This window comes from Mustela putorius, unplaced genomic scaffold, assembly GCF_011764305.1.
Source record: "Mustela putorius furo isolate JIRA1106 unplaced genomic scaffold, ASM1176430v1.1 tig00000174_pilon_pilon_pilon, whole genome shotgun sequence".
NCBI classification, from domain to species: Eukaryota; Metazoa; Chordata; class Mammalia; order Carnivora; family Mustelidae; genus Mustela; species Mustela putorius.
This window is the reverse complement of record NW_025421304.1, coordinates 37,863,239-37,881,671: the sequence shown is the minus strand read 5'-3', so window position 1 is coordinate 37,881,671 and position 18,433 is coordinate 37,863,239. Positions and strand designations below refer to the sequence as shown.

The 18,433-nt window shown below is 57.0% G+C and overlaps 1 protein-coding gene across 2 annotated transcripts in view; it reads right to left on the bottom strand.

The window, feature by feature from the left end:
* LOC101689027 (c-Maf inducing protein) overlaps window positions 1-17,692 on the bottom strand; it is a 222,705-nt gene extending 205,013 nt beyond the window's left edge. Inside the window, exon 1 of one of the 2 annotated variants that reach the window (XM_045076342.1) lies at window positions 17,296-17,692. In XM_045076342.1, coding sequence (XP_044932277.1) covers window positions 17,296-17,595 — 300 coding nt within the window. In that variant the 5' untranslated portion in view covers window positions 17,596-17,692. The remainder of the gene's footprint in view (window positions 1-17,295) is intronic. The other variant, XM_045076341.1, reaches the window with a different exon arrangement.
* Window positions 17,693-18,433: the final 741 nt, after the last annotated feature.

The window sequence follows — 18,433 nt, the reverse complement described above, 5'->3', positions numbered from 1 at the left end:
CACCCCTTGGAGCCTCAGTTATCTTCTCTATCAAGTAGAGAGAATGATGAGAAAGTTACTTTCTCTGCACTCCCCTTTCCTGTTCAAACAGCCAGGCCTGCCCTGCAATGTCCCACGGCGAGGGAGACGGAGCACGAACTTCACCCCAGAGCTGGCAGCCGGGAGAGGGCCACCCAGGCCAGTGACAGGGGGGACCAGGCCAACCTTGGCTGCACCTGAGCTCAGTAAGGAGGCCGCAGAGCTGGAGAAGCAGAGCTCTCTCTGGGCCTTCCCTTGTTGGCCAACCAAGGCCTACTCACCCTTCCTTAAGCAGAATCTTCAAAGAGTGGGGTCATACAGGACACCCAGGAAGTCCCTGGAGGTCACAGGAGAAGTGTGGGGCTTAGGAGCACAAGGGCTCCGGTCAGCCTGACCAAGGTGTGAATCACCACTTTGAGCCCTACAGCTGTGTGACCCTCGAGGCCAGGGGCTGTCCCCAGCCCTGAAACACAGGCCTGACCCACCCCAGGGACAGCTGCAAGGGTGAGGCAGACGCACAGGCGCCCGGCACACAGTAGGTGCTCAAGGAGTGACTGATTTCATTATTTTGCCGGGCCTACCCCATGGCAACGGTACCCAGTTGGACGGAGAACAGGCTCGGATCTCCCTCCAGAATGTTCAGGGAAGGAGAGGCATGCAGACACACAGCACTCTTTTAAAAAAGAATTTGAGAATCATAAAAAAACACAAGCGCATCCCTCCAAACTGCCAAATGTGGTGGGAGTAATGAAGCAAACAAAAGGGAAAGTTCAACTCCTTTTCTTGGCTTAAGAACATGCAAATGCAAAATTCGGTGGCAAAGCTATCAGCCCCGCAGAACTCCATGGCTACATCTGAAAGGGCCCCATGGAACCTCGCTCTCTCAAGTCACTTAAACTGTGTTTCACTTGAGAATGGGCTCAAGACGAGTGCCCAGCCCATGTCAGAAGAGGTGAGGACAATGCAGGAACTCAGTTATTGTTTTTTTTTTTTCGAAGATACCCACCAAGGAAGACAAAGATGCCGGTCAGCCTCCCGCCGCCCCCCAAGAGCCGCGTCCTGGACCTCACAAGGGGACTCAGCTCCCTTCAGCTCAGTTTGCCAGGCAACCTGCATAATTCACTCAAAAAAAAAAAAAACAAAAAAAACAAAAACCAGCAGCCCTTCCCAGCACAGCACATCCACACTTCTGAGTCAAGTTCAAGGCGATCAAACACAAAATCCACCATGGCCTACTTGGACACTGTCCGGGCCTAATTTTTTATGCTTACTACATTTTAAGCCTTGACCTCTCAGGGGGTGGTGACCACTCTGTCCCCTAGCTTTATAGGTCAGAGAGGTGAGGTGGCCCAAGGTCACTCTGTGTGCCGAGAGGGCTGAGCACTGAGCCCCACATACGACACCAGCAGAGCCGCCCTGTGCCGACCACAACGTGGCTTTGGTGATGCGCTCTGCCTTATCGAAGAGCGAAGCGTTGTTCTAAATCTGAAAACAAACATTTTAGGGGCAAGAGTACCAACCTTGAAACTCCAGACGGGGATCAAAGAAAAAAATATTTCACCAGAACCAAGAAGACTAAACACAGCGCTACAAGCGTAGAGAATGCTGTGTGGACAGATCCACTTCTCCAGCCAAAGGAACAGAGCCCCGAACAAAAATCTTGATCTTTCATACTTAATGGAAGGGGTTTTTTTTAATCATTTACTTGTTTATTTCTGTACAAAGTTCCATTTCCTGCTAGTAAAGTGTTGCAGACCCCGAGACTGGTTTATAACCTTGGGGGTCCAGGAAGGACTCCCCAAGATTTCCTGTGCTGCAGATGCTAAATCCCACAAGCTTGTTATCTTATCATTTCACCAGCAGGAGGGTCCGCGGCTTTCATCAAATTTCCAAAAGGAGTGTGTTGCTCAGAAAAGTCCAAGACCCAGTGTCCTGGCACATTTATTCAGGCGGGAAGATTCTGTCATTTTTGATGGCCTGTAAGTGACAAAGAGACCTCCTGACCGTCCACTCTAGGGTGAGGACAGAAACGAGACCAAGAATGAAAGAAAAAAAACGTCACTTTCCAAAGCAAGTCATGCACAGCATAAACAGGCCAAAATTTAAGTGGACGTGACAGGGAGCCGTTAAAAATTAATAATAACAACACGATTTCGTGGGCCTCCAGGCAGGAAAGAGGAAGAAAAGTGGCATAACTTGAGACAGGCCTCATCCTTGTGAGGCAGCTGAGTTCCCTGGGTTGGAGCAGTGTCCACACAGCACATGACCACGCGACAGGCCGGCAGTAGCACCTGACACACACTAAGTCCTCAAGTGGGATCTGCGGGATGCTGAAGGAACACCCCAAGCCACTTACTTCTCACAACCTTGGGATGCGGGGATTATAATTCCAGTTTCACAAACCAGGCTCCAAGAAGTCACATGACTTACTTGAAGTTACAACCAGAAAGAGGCAGAACGGGGATTTGGACCCAGCTACATACACTGCTGTGTGAAACCCAGGTCCTGCCCCCTGCACCATGCCTTGTTTAGATGTGAGACTTTTAACCCAAAGTCATCTTTCAACAGAGTCATCGCTACAATCCTGGTGGCTCCCCTGAGGGTCATTTAATGTTCCTGGGTCTCAGGCTCCTAATCCGTACACTGAGAGACAGACTGCCGGCCAACAGCAATTGATTAGTAGTGGCTGTCTCCAGGCTCACTAGCAAGAATCAATTAGCCAGGATTGATTAGCAATGTCTACCAGGGGAGAGGGACTTAGGAGTGGCAGCACGTGTGTCATATATTTGCCATCCCAGAACTAGATGGCCTGCAGGTTCTCTCTGCCTGATTCTAATTATAAAAATTTAAAGGGGGGGAGATGGAAAAGGAAAAAACAGATTAACATTTTCCAACACTGCCCATGGCTGAATTCAACAAAGCCTAAACGGCCGGCCAGCCAGTTGTGCATGCTTTGTGCACACAGCCCTGCCACACGGGAGGAAGTGGAAAACATCAGATCTGCCGCCTGCACACCCGTGAGACACCCCATCCAAGCCAGAAGCAGCCCAAGTGTGGCTTCTGTCAGGTCTGGCAGGGCTGTACAACGCCTCGTCAGTCCATAAGCAAACCAGCCTCGCACACCACTCCACGGGCTTCGTGCCCCGGCCTGACCTCTCACCCAGCCTGAGCCTTAGTCAAACGCCTTCCCCTCACTCAGCCTCAGTCTCCTGACCCTGGAGAGTCTTCACAGGGTTGTCATAATGATTCAACACCACAGTGCATCGAAGTTAACACAACAAGCCCAAAGTAACTGGGCAGGTAAAGGGCCACCGGGAGCATCATCACCATTCTGCGAAGGCAACACTACTTTCAGAAAAGAGTCTACACCCAGGAAATTAATTTCATTTTCCCATGTCTAGAGAATCACCCATTTAGTTACTGTGAGCTCCAAAAGGGAAGAACTCTGAAAACTACTCCATCCTCTTGAAGCTCCTGGTGTATGAGCTGGGGCCCTGGGAAGAAACAGATGGCAGACACAAAATGGTGTAATTTGGAGAAACGGTAACAAAAGGATGACATACCAAGGTGTGGGCAGAGCACAGGGAAAGCACAAGAAATGGTTTTTCTCCCTAGGGTGACCAACTGTCCCCTCTGCCTGGAGTGCGGGCTTTCTTGGGACACAAGTGCAAACACAAGTTTCCTGGGACAGTCCCAGGCAAGCCAGGCCAGGCGGCCACCCCATTTCCACCATAGGCCTGAGTGGGGGCGGGGGGGGGTGACAGGAGCGGTGATGGAGGGACCCTGCCTACCCACAGCAACCTTAAATTAAGGAGGCGACAGCCTCCATCTCCTCCAGGGTCCCACTGACCAAACCCCCCTCCCCTGGAAGCCAGAGGGCATGGAGGCCCACTGATGAAGGCCATGTGGCCAGGTCCTGGGCACAGAGAAAAGTGAACAGGGCAGGAGTGTTATCCTGGGATGGCCAGGGGATCAGGACCTACCTCTCAGGTGTCTCCACGGGGAGGTCCATGGGGATCCAGAGTTCCCAGTCCTCATCCAACAGGAAAGACAGGAACCTTCTACCCTTCTGGGAGGGGGTTGGGGTAGAACAACCAGACTCAAGCTCCATGAGGCCAACACGTACACATATAATGCTCCTCATTCAAAGGTGGGCTCCAAAGAAGCAGCCCCTCCCTTGGCTGCGGGGTCGCCACTGACACTGTAAATAAGGCCAGGAGACACAGCAGGTGGCCACAGAAGAAAGGGTTGTCATGAAGGCGGGGGCGGGGGGGTGCCGTCAGACACACACACAGGTGCACCACCCAGGAGGGCCGCGAATGGTCTCCCACTGGAGCACTCGAACCAGACGCCACTCTGCAGGCCCCAAGCATGTGTCAGGGGCAATATCGTTGAGAAAACAAAAGCGACTTTCAATTCTGTTTTTAAATCATATTTTCCAAGATCAAAATCTTATTTCCCACGCACTGCTGCTGAAAGCTAAAACCACCAATAATACCTCAAACCTCCCAGACTCCCAGCTGCGGATCGGGGCCCTGGCAGCCAGGGCTGGGGCCTGGGCTGAGGGTCCACTCCCGATTCTGGTGCCTGAGGTCACAAGACAAGGTCAGGAGCAAGCCCTGAGGCTCTCCCGGACAGTTCCAAGGTCACAAGCCAGGGACAGGGTTTCCAAGAAAACCTGAGGTGCTTGTCTGTCCCTTCACAGCCCGTGATGCTCGGGCCCCCGGCTGCCCTCCAGCGCAGCCGCACTCAGCCAAAGGCCTGGACCGATATCAGGTGTCCTGGATGAAGAGGACGCTGCCTTCAAGAACGGACAGTTGAGCAGGAAGCAGGAATGCAGACCGGGGGGAAGCACTGGCTACACCCACACTCTTCTAAGCCCCGGTCCCGGCCCCGGCCCCGGCCCCGGCCCCGCCCCGGGGGACTATCTCTGTCACCCTTCGGACAGCTTGGGAGCTTGGCTATTACCCCCACCCAACAGATGCAGAACCAGAACCAGATCACACCACTGGTCCCGTGGCCCAATATCAAGGGTCTGAGTCCAACAACACTGGCCAGCACTCGTAGCCACGACGATGAGGGTCCTTGCTCAGGAAGGACTGACCTGGGGGGCAGGGTCTTTAGCGCCCCCCCATTGCCACCACGGGTTTCACAGTGTGGGGGGGACAGGCTGCGTGCCACCCCGCAACCCTCAACACAGACTCCTTCAGCAGCTGCCCTGAACAGGGCTCAGCTCTCTGGGTCCAGAGGGGGCTCTGTTTACCACTGGGCGTCAGCAGAGCCCCCAGACTGCTGCTCCTTGAAGCACTGTCTACCCTACGTCCCTCACTCCTGCGGCGCACCTGCCGGCCGGACCCACGGATACTCCAGAAGTATCTTTTTGCATCTCTCCTGGCGATGTGGTTCAGCTGCAAGAGGCAGAGGGACCCAATGCCTGGCCTTGGAGGGGAGGGGTAGGTACGTCAGTCAAGCAGATGAAGGCCTTCTTAGAAGAGCCCCGCAGCCAGGTAGCCTACCACCAGCCCACTCCCCCTCCTCTCCACAACCCCCGCAAAAAAACACTTCACTCCTCACAGGTTGTTTCATTTCCTCACACCAAAACTTTCTAATGCTAATTTTTCTTTCTTTTATTGGCATGATGCAATTCTCCTTTCAACACGGCCATCTCTGAAGTCCTGAGTCATCAAGACAGCACAGCAGGGGGCGATCCAGGGATCACAGGTGTGGGGAGCCCAGCGGATGCTCTGGCCAGCGGGATTTCCTTCCAGGGGCCTCGCCAGAGAGCCCCGCCACTTGGCCCTGTGCCAAGCCGGACACAAGCATCTGGACTCGGCCGGACTCAGCCCGGCAGCCCCCACAAATCTCTTCCTTACCCTCCGTGCCCCAGGTAACCAGGCCAGGAGCACAAGCCACAGCCAGGGCCGACTCAGGGCAGGCGGGACAGTAAATGAGCTACCCGGGGTCTCAACAGAGAATGGGGCCCCCAGGGGCCATGTCTTCAGGCATTCGGGGCCATCACAACAATGGGGAGTCTCTAGTGGGCTGAGGCCAGAGACGCTCTACATCCTCAATGCCAAGGACGGCCTCCACCACAAAGAATGGTTTGGGCCCCAATATCAATGGGGGACAAAGCTAAAACACTCTGAGATAACGGCCTAATGGCTTCGTGTTTAGGAATCGACCTAATCCCTGCTTGCTGTGCGAAGGACCCCAGGGGTGTCCTACATCCTCATCCAGGAAAAGCACAGAGTGCTACACCCCCAAAGGTTCATATGCATGGCTTTGGGGAGGCTGGAATTGTGGGAGAAATTCTGGCTTCTTTACTTGATAAGCTCATGGTCCCCATGTGATGATCTTTGTTGCTTCCATCAAGTGCAGAAGTGAAGAGCCAGCAGGGAAGGCTGGCGGGCGCCGAGGCAACTGGCATCCAGCTGGGGAAGGGGTGCACCGCACCCTGAGGGAAAGGGAACCCCCACGGCAACTGGGGGGTCAGGGAGGCCTCCGGGGGCTGGAGGTGCCAGAGCTCCAGGGTGCTGGGTAGTCGGGCCGGAAGGCCGGGCGTGCTCCCAGTGGACCCGGGACTTCAGGTTCGCCGTAGGCAGGTCACCACAGCCGGCTCCCACGGGCAGCTCCTCCAGGCCAGGCCGTCTCAGGCAAGGAAAGCGAGGCTCCACGGGGCTGAGTCCACTCTCCCGAGATTGACACGGGGCAGGTGAGATGCCAACGTCTGCCACAGCTCTCCCCAAGACAGGCCTGCGGGTGGCTGTACCCCCCAGGCCGAAACACTCCGCTCCGTCCACAAGTTCCTCCGCCCCACTTCTGTAAGGCCCTCCTCCCAGCGTGGGGCTCAACCTGGCCGCTGGGGGTCTTACTGACCCTCGGCTCTTCAGCACTGCCCACAGGACACGTGCAGTTACACTGTGGCACCAGATGGCCTGGGTTCAAATCCCAGCTCCAACCATTACTAGCTGGTTAAGCAGTGAGCTCATCTCTCTGGGCCTCACTCTGCTCATCTGTCAAATGGGGGAATTAGCAGCAGCACCTCACAGGGGCTCCAATGCACAGAAGCACTGGGCAAGTCCTGGCTGTCGCCATCACAGGCTTGCCACTGGTGAGTTCCCACAGCCCAGCAAGGAGGCACCGTGGCACGTGGGAAGGTCTTCGGCTCTGGATGCAGGTCTCCGGGTTCCAGATGTAGAACCTGAAACTCGCAGGGCCTCAGTTTCTGTCTGTAAACTGGAACCCCAGGGGCCGGTGTGAGCATCAACACGCAGACACATCCAAAGCACTCGGCGTGTGGGAGGAAATGATCGGTACTGTCCAGATCCACCAGACACCACGGGCTGACCCTGCTGGGATCCCCAAGCCTAGCAGCCGGAAGAACACTGGTGCAGTCCAAGCGCTTTCGTTTTCCTCACTCCCAAAGCAAGCCTTGGTCACAGGGCCACGACACATGAACCAACCAGAGCAACAGAAGGAGCTCAGCCAAGTCACTGTTCCCCTTTCTGCCAGGGCAGCCCGGCCCCACAGCTCACCCATGGGCCGGAGACCCCACTATAGACCCGAAGCAAACTGCCACTCCTACCCTGGGCCTCAGCCTGATGGAGATACCTTCGCAAGAGCCCCAGGGCCAGGCTGAGCCTTCTCACCAGGCCTCCAAGAAGGAAGGTACCAGAAGGGGAACCTTGAAAGCTAGAGCTGACAAGGGAAGTTTCAGGTCCAGGACTTAGAAAGCACCAGAGGCCTCTGATGGAAGCCCGTGAGGAGCTCAGGACTGGCGAGCTGAGCCCAGCAGCCTCATGGCCAAGGCAACACACCAGGGACCCTCAGGCCTGTTCCGGCCCCTGCAGCTGGCCACGCACACCACATGGCACACGGGTCCGAGGCACACACTGTCCATTTGCATCGGCAGCCCTGGAGGGAAGAGCGGCATAGGTGTGAGCGGCCTGTCCTGCGGGGGGCCAGACACACAGGGTCCCAGGGGTGGAGAGCCGAGGTCTGAGCACATCTCTCCCCTCTCCCCTTCCAACAAGGAGGGACCCACCAACGATGCGTTCGCAGCAACCTCACTCTTCACTCACTCAGCCAGCCAGCCAGCCAAGGATGTCTGCTGCGAGGCCGGCCTCAGTGTCCCCATCTGTAAAGTGGGCGGAGAAACGGTAAGTCATTGGGCTGTCATGGGGGTCACCGAAGGAACCACCCGGCACAGCGCCTGGCAGAAGGAGCACTCACAGGGGCTGTCACCATGGTCACTGTCGGGACAGACGCCTGGCCCTGGTGACTCGGATCCCTGCACTCCTGAAGCCTCCACTTCGGGGGGATCCCAGGCTCCCAGCTGGTGTCCCGTCTTTGCACTGCGACCAGGGCCCTCTTGGCTGGACCATGCCCTGGTGAATCCGGCACCCCCTTCGCCCCCACGGGGGGCCCACTCTGGCAAGTGATCCCGCCTCCACCTTGACGCGCTCACTGTGTAGGCACAGCGTCGGGAGCACACCCTGGTGAACGCAGCTCCCGGGCAACTCCCTCCGCGCACACCGTATCCAGTACTCGACTTGCAGACTTGCTGCCTGGTGCGCGCTCTACAAATACTTGGCGTTCACTTCCCAACACCAGTTCCCTGAACTCACTCGACAAATTCACAAAGGAATGTCTGCCAAACACCAGCAGACACGGAACTGATAAGCCCACTGATTCTCAGCTAAGACGTTTCTGCAAGAGGCTGAAACAATTCTATGATACCTGTTGGATGTGCCCGTATCCATGGACACGCGCACCCACGCATGGGGGCAGGCCTGCCCCTGCCTCTCCGCTCACCCTCTACACACACATACAGTAGGTAGACAACCCATGTCCCTGCGGTCACGAACGCGTCGCTCCGCTCCCTGCAATACATTTTCTTAGCCTACTTTACTCTCTACCAGAGAGAAGACTGTGAACCCCCTGACCTGCCACTGAGCTCAAACCCAGGAGCTAGAAGGGCTCACGGTGTTTGAATTTCCCTTCCAGAGCATGTCCTCGAAGACATCCAATGGTGGGACTCCTCACCATTCCACGGCCTCCTTCCCCAGGGCCCTGTGCTCAGGAGTTGTCATAGCACCGAGACGTGACCAATAGAGCGGCCAGACCTACCCACGGCTCAGCCGGGTGCTCTCTCCCTCTCCCACCTCCTGCTCTGTGAGGCCCAGGAGGGAGGAGAGGGGCAGCCAGTGACACAGCAGGCAGGAGCCCAGTGCCCATGTAATCCAGCTCCAGCAGGGCAGAATCTGCCACTGGACTGAGCAGAGCATGTTGTGTGATGTCACGCGGATCTGGGGGCTAGCTGTCACCGCAGTCAGCCCACGCCCACTGACGCCCAGCCCCGCCCACATGGATGGGTGCATGGCCCCTCTGAACCTCACAGGAGCGTCTGCTGGTGATCGCATGCACCTGGTCTGGACAGTGAGCCAAATGGGGGGGCCGGGCAGGGAGGCCAGGCCTGGGCTTCTCCAGGTTGCGCACTCCTCTCTGCAGCTTTTCCAGGCCTTTAAGAGCCTGGGACTGGCTCAAGACACCCAGGAAAGGACTACTAGGTCCAGTGTTATCTTCCCTCTCCTGATGACCCCACCTGAGCTGGAGCCAACCAGCCCAGCCCCAGGAAAACATCCACCACCCCCCACCTGAGTCCCATATAGCTACCTACCCAGGTACTGGAGAATCTAGCTCTTCTGCTTTCCTCTAAAGTGAGTTTACTTAGCCTAATCTGCTTATATCCCTTTCTTGATCATATCATTTCTGATAACAGCTTGAAGGCAGAAGGGCCAATGAAAAAAAAGGCAGAAGGCACTGGAAGGTTCTAGAAGGCACTGGAAGGTGCTGGGAGGTAGGAGTCCTGGGTGTGAATCCCAGTCCCTCTGCTGAGTCATTTGTAAGGGTCTCTGAGCAACATACTTCCCCTCACCACTTCCCCTCCCCACCCCAGCAAAATGCCAGAGGCGAATTCAACAATTAGTGTTCTAGGTCCTAGGACCCTTATAACTCAGGATGGACAAATGGTTTTTAAGTTTCAATGGGCTTTGTAATTTAAGAGTCTCTTACAGCACTGCTCCAAAAGCGATTCACTTCTATTGAGAGGAAGCCTGGCTAAATAAAACAGACAGACACACACACACACACACACACACACACACACCAGAAGCTCTGGAATAAAAAAGCTCAATGGGGCCGGGAGCTCCCTGTATGCCCAATGATGTGTACATTCTGGGTGTTCATAAATATTTTTCAATAGATGATAACAGCTCCTAGAAGGCAGGGGTAATAACAATTGTACAGCAATTACTTAATGCCAGTCCAGCCACTTTACCAGGTGATTTCTAAGTATAATCCAACCTCAGGGCCTTTGCACTTGCCACTCTCTCTGCCGGGAATGCTCTCACCCCCTCCCCTGACTGCCACGTGCAAAGCAGCAAGGTCGCCAGTCCCCAAGCTCGGGACACCCCACCTACCTGCCTGCTTTGTTTTCCTTGGGACCCCTGTCACAGCCAGGCAGATTTTCCATCTCCCTGCTTAGTGGTTTATTATCTTCACCCACCCCACCAACAGACAGGCTATGGGGGCAGGGTGCTATATTCTTCGAAGTGCCCAGAGCAGTGATATTTATCTGTTGCATAAATGCATGAATGAACTGCCATGCCTTACCTCACTTAACCTCACCGACATCAGTACCAGAAGGAAATCCCCAGAGTCCGAATTTTATAGGTAAATACAGACTGTTAGGTGATGTGCCCAAGGTCACCCAGCAGTTGGAAGCTGCAGGGCAGGGACTCAGGCTCACGGGTCTGACCACTCCACTGGGCCTGGCTGTTCTCCTCCAGTCACCTCACCACACAGCCCAACACGGAGGCACCTGCACGCGGCAGGTGTAAAGAAAGGACTACCGAACACGGGTACCAATTCCTGCACCAGAAACCTTTCCTCTGAGATCTCCTTTGCCTCGGGACACAGGGACAGCACACATACGCACGCGTGAGTGCACACACGCGGCTCATCACCCTTTGGTTATGGCTCTGCTGATGTCAGCAAAGCTTCCTTTCCAATGTGCACTGCCTCCCTCGGCGCCCCGCTGAACTCACTGGGTGCTTTGTCATCAGAGCCAGGAGTGGGGAAGAGACATTCTCACTTCCTCCCTTTCTCTACCCCGGGGCTGGGTGGCCTGGCTCCCATCCTGGGGAAGCAGGAAGTCTGGGGACAAAAACCATGCTCTCAGGTGGAGCAGGAAACAGCTAGCCCCGGACACACAGACTCCTGTCCTCGGGGCACAGGTCAGTGTGACTGCTCAAAGCCCCCAGCTCACCTGTGCTGAGCTCCTGGGGGGGGGCCAGGTGGGCGGACTCCCCAAGGGGGCTCCACGGCTGGTGACATGAAGCCAGATGGAAGCATGACTGCGGGTGGCCATAACCCCAGGCAACACTGCCCATCCCCCTCTGGGGGAAGGTCAGCTCTTCCTTGCAAAGCATTCTGGGGCTGAGTATTTGAACACCCCAAAGAAGCAAAAAACACTCAAATTATCCAACCAGGAACAACTCCACTGAAGAAAAATGGGAAGTGTCTTGTTTCAAACAGCAAAAGAGCGGGTCTAACCTAAATGTCCCGCAACAGGAGACAGTCCAGGAGCATCACATTGCCACCACAGAGGACCGTGACAAAGAGGAGGCGGCCATATGCGCACAGATCTGGAATCATCTCCAAAATACGCTGTCCAGTGACCAATCATGCCCAGAACAGCATGTAAATGGCCGGAACGGGAGGCAAGGCTACAGAAGAAATGGGTAACGGGACTGCCTACAAGCAGGAGAACTAGGGGCCACGGGGGCATTAAAGCAGCATTTTTCCCGGGTATGTCTTGTTGTACCATCTGAATTTTTTTGATGTGGGTATTACTGTTGCAATTTTTTTTTAAAAAAGAGCTTTGTGGGATGTTTAGTTTAAAGAAACTAGACTGTGCTCTTGAGGAGTCTGTCTTAACCTGCTTTCAACAGTCTCACGGCCTTCAGACACACCAGATCTGGTCACTACCCCTAAGTTTCCCAAAAGCACTGCTCATCGGAGGAGACTTTGCTCTGGAGACTGTCCACTTTCAAACAGTAACAGTCCTTTCTACTCGCACAGAATTTCAAGAAGCTCTCTCGGGGCAATTAAGAAAACACACATTGGGATGCTAGCCCCTGCTCGTAGTCCTACCCACCCGGTAGGACTCAGAAATATCTCCAAACCTTACAGCAACCCTATAAATGAAATAGGATTATCCCACCTTCCAGATGGAAAAAAAAAAAAAAAAAAAAAGCAAGGCCCACCAAGGGAAAGCCATGTGCTGAGAGTCACACAACCAGGGAAATCATAACCTTAGAATTCAGACCCAGTAACCATGTGATAGCAAAACCCAGGCCAGCTCTGCCCCATGGTGGGGACACCCTAAACCGTATCACATTCCATCACTTAATCTCACTTAATCCTTTAATCGAAGGCATAATTCAACCACCTCAAATGTCTATTCCACCAAAGCACCAAGAGGGTGCCCTCCACGTGGGCCCAGCCCGGCTGGCCCGGAGAAGAGGGAGGCCACTCTGATTACCCAAGGCTGGCAGTAAGGAACCCTGAGACAGCTTCTGTTCTCGGGACAACACGGCTGCCAGGACACCCCTAAGCCTCACCAGACACAGTACCCCAGAAATGCCCACTCTCGATGTCAAGCGAGTCGGCAGGTGCAGGAGCAAGAGGCGCCAGGCAGAAGCCACTTGTGGGCCGTGGAGCCCAAGCCATAGCACGTGCCTGTCTCCGTCGCCGGTCTGGCACCAAAGCCCAGACACACGCCACGTGCCACCACCTGGACTGGCACAATTCTGCCTGCGGTCAGAAAGAGCCCCTCCAACTGCACTAGGCAAACGGCAGCATCAAACGTACACCCTCCTTGACGTGCATTTATTTATTACAACCTGGAAGGGAAGAACACATTTGCTGTTTATGGAGAATTTAGATTCTTTTCTCCTCTTCTGTCTCTGGCCCCCGCCCCCCCACCCCTCCAATCAGACATGTTACCCTGGAAACAAACTTGATAGACCCAAAATCTTAATGACAAATGGTACTGAAGGAAAACAAAAAAAATTATTTGTGTTTACTCGCTGCCGCAGAAAACATCCAATAAACCAAAGGCGGGAAGGATGGACAGACAGGAGCTGGGTAAGTGACAAAGTGGAAAAAAACAAACACGCGTGCACACACACATGCAGACACATCCCTGTGGCGCCCGTGACTACCCCGGAGGACACAGGCTTTCATTCTCAGGCGGAAACCACACCGTGGGGCTGAGCTCCCCACTCGGCACTGGACACCCAGCAGGTGCTGAGTTAACAAAATCCAAGTTCAGAAGATTGCTGCCCCCGCACCCCGCCCAAGAGAACTCCTCATTAAAGAGACCGACAAGGATTAAGGGGACTTCTCTTTTCTTTACCGTGATAAAAAGCCCAGAAGAAACCTTGCCATCGGAGGAGCAGAGTGGAGAAAATTTAAAAGCTAGTCACTGAGGAATTCAGGCTTGAAAATAAAGAAGGCCACGGCCACCTGTGCTCCCACCCCTGTGCTGTTGGGTCAAGGAATCGGATCGGACCCAGCACTCCGAGACGCCATGTGCTGCATGTAATAAAATAAGGTGAAAGGAAAGGTAGGCAGCTTATTTGTGCTTCTTGGGCGCAGAGAAACAAAGCACACAGACAAAAGCTCTCCTCCAGCGGACAAACATGTCTAGCAGGTGATCAAATTCAACCCACACATGAGAACAGCAAAATGGATTCTGGTCGTGTGGACCCGGCTGCTTCTGCAGAACTCCTGGCCCTTGGCTCCAACCCACACTACAGTCAGCAGCCACGAAAAGCCCAAAGGGGCCAGGGGAATGACAAGTCTGGATGCAAAAGGGGAATGAGGCACCACGTCTAGGCCACAGTCTGGGCAGGACCGCAGGTGTGGTCCTGTGTACGCCAGGGAGGGGGCGGACTCGTCCCAATCACCCCTCACACGTCAGCCAGGTCACTGTCGCCTTTGTGTTTCCTTCTTTGTTTATGAGCACTGGGGATCCAAAGTCTCCAGCACAGAGTGCCTTGGGCCCAGCGCTGTCACAGGCCATGTCCGGCACACTGCTGGCTCTGCGAGGATTTAATCAGTAACTGGCACTGGGGTAAGCTCCAACCCGACCCCACAGAAGGCAAAGTTTATGCCCAGGCCAGGAGGTGACGCCGCCAGCCCCCAGAGCCCCAGGCTAAGCCCATCTCCCCAGCGGGGAATCAACTGAGGTCCACCTGCGGGCTGGACCCAGCCGGAGCAGCCTACTTGGGGGGGGGGGGTGCTGGGAGCCTCCATATGGACCACAGGACTAGCTGTGGTCCTGGAAGCCTTTATCTCTGACAACAATCCAGTTAATTGGATCAGCGTAGACAGACTCCAAAGATGTTTTGGGCAGGAGCGTATTTGGTTTGTTTATCGGTTTGAATCCAGATCAATCACTCTTGAGTCTTGTTCCTGAAGCCCACACAATTAACCAGATAATTACCAGACGGTTCTAAGTTGGGCTGTGCCGATGGCTTGATACACGGATGATGGACATTTCATGAAAGGATTTGACCTGCTCCGGAAACATACCTGATCAGCAGCTTGAGGCTGGGCCGGGGACTCTGCAAAGCCACGGGGCTGCACAGGGCTTTTGCAGTAGTGAACTACACTGAAATTCACCTTTGTTTCATTTGGGGTTAATATTTCTCAATAGCGTGCTTGGGCCACACTATAAAATGCAGACAGATTACATAATGCCCAGGCCTCAGGGAAACCCCTCAGGGGTTCCTTTGCTTCCCCAGGGCCTGGACACCAACCAGGTGTCTCATGATGGGACAAGGTCCCTGGTACAGTTTCAGTCCCACCTCTGCCCTGGAGGCCACTGCCACAGCCAGGAGTGCCCTCAGCAGCCCCCTCCACACTCACAGGCCCCGGCACAGGGAGCCCCGCACCCCACTGGAGCCCACCAGGGCAAAATTCAAGGCCACCCCCTGCCCACAGGGCCCAGTGGCCACAGGCGGAGGAAGGGGGACTGGCCAGTCCATCGGACACTTGCTCATAGTTCCTACTTCCACATTTCCGACCCCGCCGCAGCAGGGATCTACTGAGACAAATCTTGTTCTACGGGTGGCCTTCACCCCCGGTCCTGAAAATCACAGCTCCTCACCAGAGAGGGCCAAGCTACGAAGGTGCCACCCATCTCGGCTGGTGAAGGTGGTGCTGGGGCCTCTGGCTGCTGGAGAAACCACTGCCCAGTCTCAGTCTTTGCTTCTTTCCTCTCCTAGATACCTCTTGAGCAATCAGTCACTGGGGGGAAGGGGGCCTTGAGCCTCCAAAGCTGGCTTCCCCCCACAGACCGTGGCCAGCAGCCCCAGAGCACGCACTCCCGGCTTCTCCCACGGAGGGCCACTGTGCCTCTCAACCACTTCCTCTCCCCTCCCAACTCCCCTGCATTTTGAGGAGTGGGAGGAAAACAAAACCACTCCCCGGAAGCAGGGGAAATTCGGAAGCCGGGTTGGGGGGCTCCTGATCCCAGGCAGGGAACTATTAACGGCACCGGTTCCTGCCTGAACCTGAAACACTGCGTGCTGGTGAATTCTCTGAGGTTCTCTCTCCACGGAATGAAAAGCCAAATAAATGCCCAGGCCTGTGGCTTTGCACGGGATTAAGAACATGCATGAGCCTGAGCCCGGGACCGGACCGCCTCACGGCAACCAGCGATCCTCCCTGAGGAAGAAGTCTTTGCAGATACTGCACCAACCTGCCCACAGGAAAGAAAAAAAAAAAAAAAAAATAGGTGTTCTAAGCACGTCGGACCCGAAATTCAGAATAAGAGTCCTCGTGTGTTTCAGTGGTCTGGGGAGGGAGGAGTGGTTTCGAAGAGTAGGGCTGCTTCTGCTAACTTTTCCCCCCCTCCCCATTCCTTGGAGCATGTGTCACGGCCTGTGACACACTGCCAAGGGAACATGGATGCCGGGGAAATGTCTACACACGCTACATGTTTGTGACATGCCATGGAAGCGACACCCTGTTTCCTGGCTGGGTTTTCTTGGCACAGGTGTGGGCAGGCACTGGATTCTGCCACCTCCATCCCCCACCTCCCCCGGCCCCAACAACCGTGCTTAGTAAACACAATCACGATCACGGCCACCCCAGGGGGAGTGTGCATTCTAGGGAAGACCTGCCACTTCTCCAGAGAGGACGGAATCCCCTCCGCAAGGCTCAGGCCCAAGCAGAGCTGGTGCTTTAAACTGTCCTTGTTTCAAAACACAAAGCATCCTGCTCAGCCTCCCGCCAGCCACCCCCACGCCCTATGATCCCCACCACAGCTGTCTTTCCCCACCTTGTAGATTTGATTTCAGAAACACATCAATGACTTCTCCTCTCCCTCTCATCCAGCTGACCTCCCAGCCATACATTTGAAACAGTAACAGTAACAAAATAAAACCAACCGCAGAACACACGTATACACACACTTCACAGACAATGCAAGACCAGGGCCCCAAAGCCAGCTTCCACTCCAGAACCTGACCACCCCTCCGTGGGGAGGAAACAGTCCGGGACCCCTGGCCCCTCCCCCTCCTCATCCAACATCCCAGCGTGCGAATGAGATTTTTCAGAAAGGGAAGCACCCAGTTTTGCCTACCAGCCTGAGCAGGAAAAAGACAGTGAAGCACAGAAAGAACTGGCTTCTGGAAATTCTTTGGGTTTGGGGGTTTCGAGGTTGTTAGGTTTTCTTTCTTTATTGGGGGGGGGGTCTCGTTTCGTTTTCCCCTCCAGCGCAGATCCAGATGGGCCGCGGGCTTTCAGAAAGGGAACCCCCACCACCCTCGCGGCCCACCCCGGGTCTACCCCCACGGTCCCATCCGTATAAACACTAGCTAGCGCCGGGTCCGGGACGTCCGCAGATGCCCAGGCTGGGGTGGGCCGGATCCGGTGCAGAATTCCGAGGGTCTCCCCGAGCCCGCCCGCTGGGCATAAGCCGGCCCCGAGCGCAGGCCAGGAGGGGGGCGCCGGGGTCCCCCCCGCCGCCAGCCCCCGCTCCGGCCCCCAGGCCGACCCGGCCCCCCCCCCCCGGCGCCCCGCAGGCCCCGGGCTCCAGGTGCAGCGGCGGGCAGGGGGCGGCGGCGAGAGGGGGCGCCTCCCGGCCCCGAGGCGAGGCGCGGGGGTGCCGGCGCGCCGCCGCCGCGCAGAGCGACTCACCGTGGCGGACGCCAGGCTGTTGTCGGCCAGCGTTAGGTGGTGCGGCTCCCAGCGCCTCAGGAATTTCGAGGTGAGGATCTTGCTGAGAAAGGTCCGCGGGTGCCGGATGACACAGACCTGGATGTCGCCCTCCTGCAGCAGTTTGTACCTCATCCCGTTGCACAGCAGAAGGGCCCGGCGGCAGGGCACGGCGCCCATCTTCGTGCCCTCGGGGGCCGGCACGTCGCCCCCCAGCAGCGGCTTGGTCTCCTCGATCTGCCGGGGGTCGCCGCCGCCGCCCGAGCTGCTGGTCAGATCCATGGCCGGCCGGGCCGGGGCGGGGGCCGGGGGCGGGGAAAGGGGGCTGTCCCGGGCTGCCGGGGCGGCGGGGCCCCCGGGCGGCGGCCCGCACCCCCCCCCACCGCCCAGGAAGGTGGGGGGGCGTGGGGCTGGGGGGGGGGCGCCCGGCAGGGGAGGGGCCGGCGGGCGGGCGGGCGGCCGGCGCTCGGCGCTTCCTCGCGGCCGCGCTTCCTCCTAGCTGGTCGGCTGCATGCTGGCGGCGGTCGGAGCGGCGGGCGGCGGAGCGGGCGCGGGGCAGCGGCGGGGGCCGGGGCCGCGCGGGCGGGCGGGCGGGCGTGTCTCGGCCCCGCCGCCCGCTCGTGTGTACAGTACGTGTGTCTGGGCGGCCGTCCGCGGGCGAGTGTGCGGCGGGGGCCGCGGGGGCCGGCTCAGTTGAGAGATTGCAGAAGCCGCTCGGCGCCCGCGCGATTGGTCCCCGCGGGGTCATGTGCCCGCCCCTCTGACGTCAATGGCGGCAACGGCGGCGGCCGCCGCGGCTTCGGCTTTTCGCAGGCGGAGTCGGCCGCCGGGCGGGGACGCGAGGGGCAGAGGCGCGGCCCGACGGGAGGGGGCGGCCCCTGGGGAGGGGGCCGCGGCGGGCGAGCCCCGGCAGGCCCCGGGCCGGCCCCGCCCGGAACGTGGGGGTGGGCGGGGGCCGCGGGGGCGGGGCGCGTGACGTCACGCCGAGCCGCGCCCCCGCCGGTGCCCAGGCGGGTGCCCAGGCCGGTGCCCCAGCCGGTACCCCCGCCGGTGCGGAGCGCTGCGGCCCGCCGGCCCCCGCCCCAGCCGGCCGGGATCGGGACGGTCAGCGCCCCAGGAC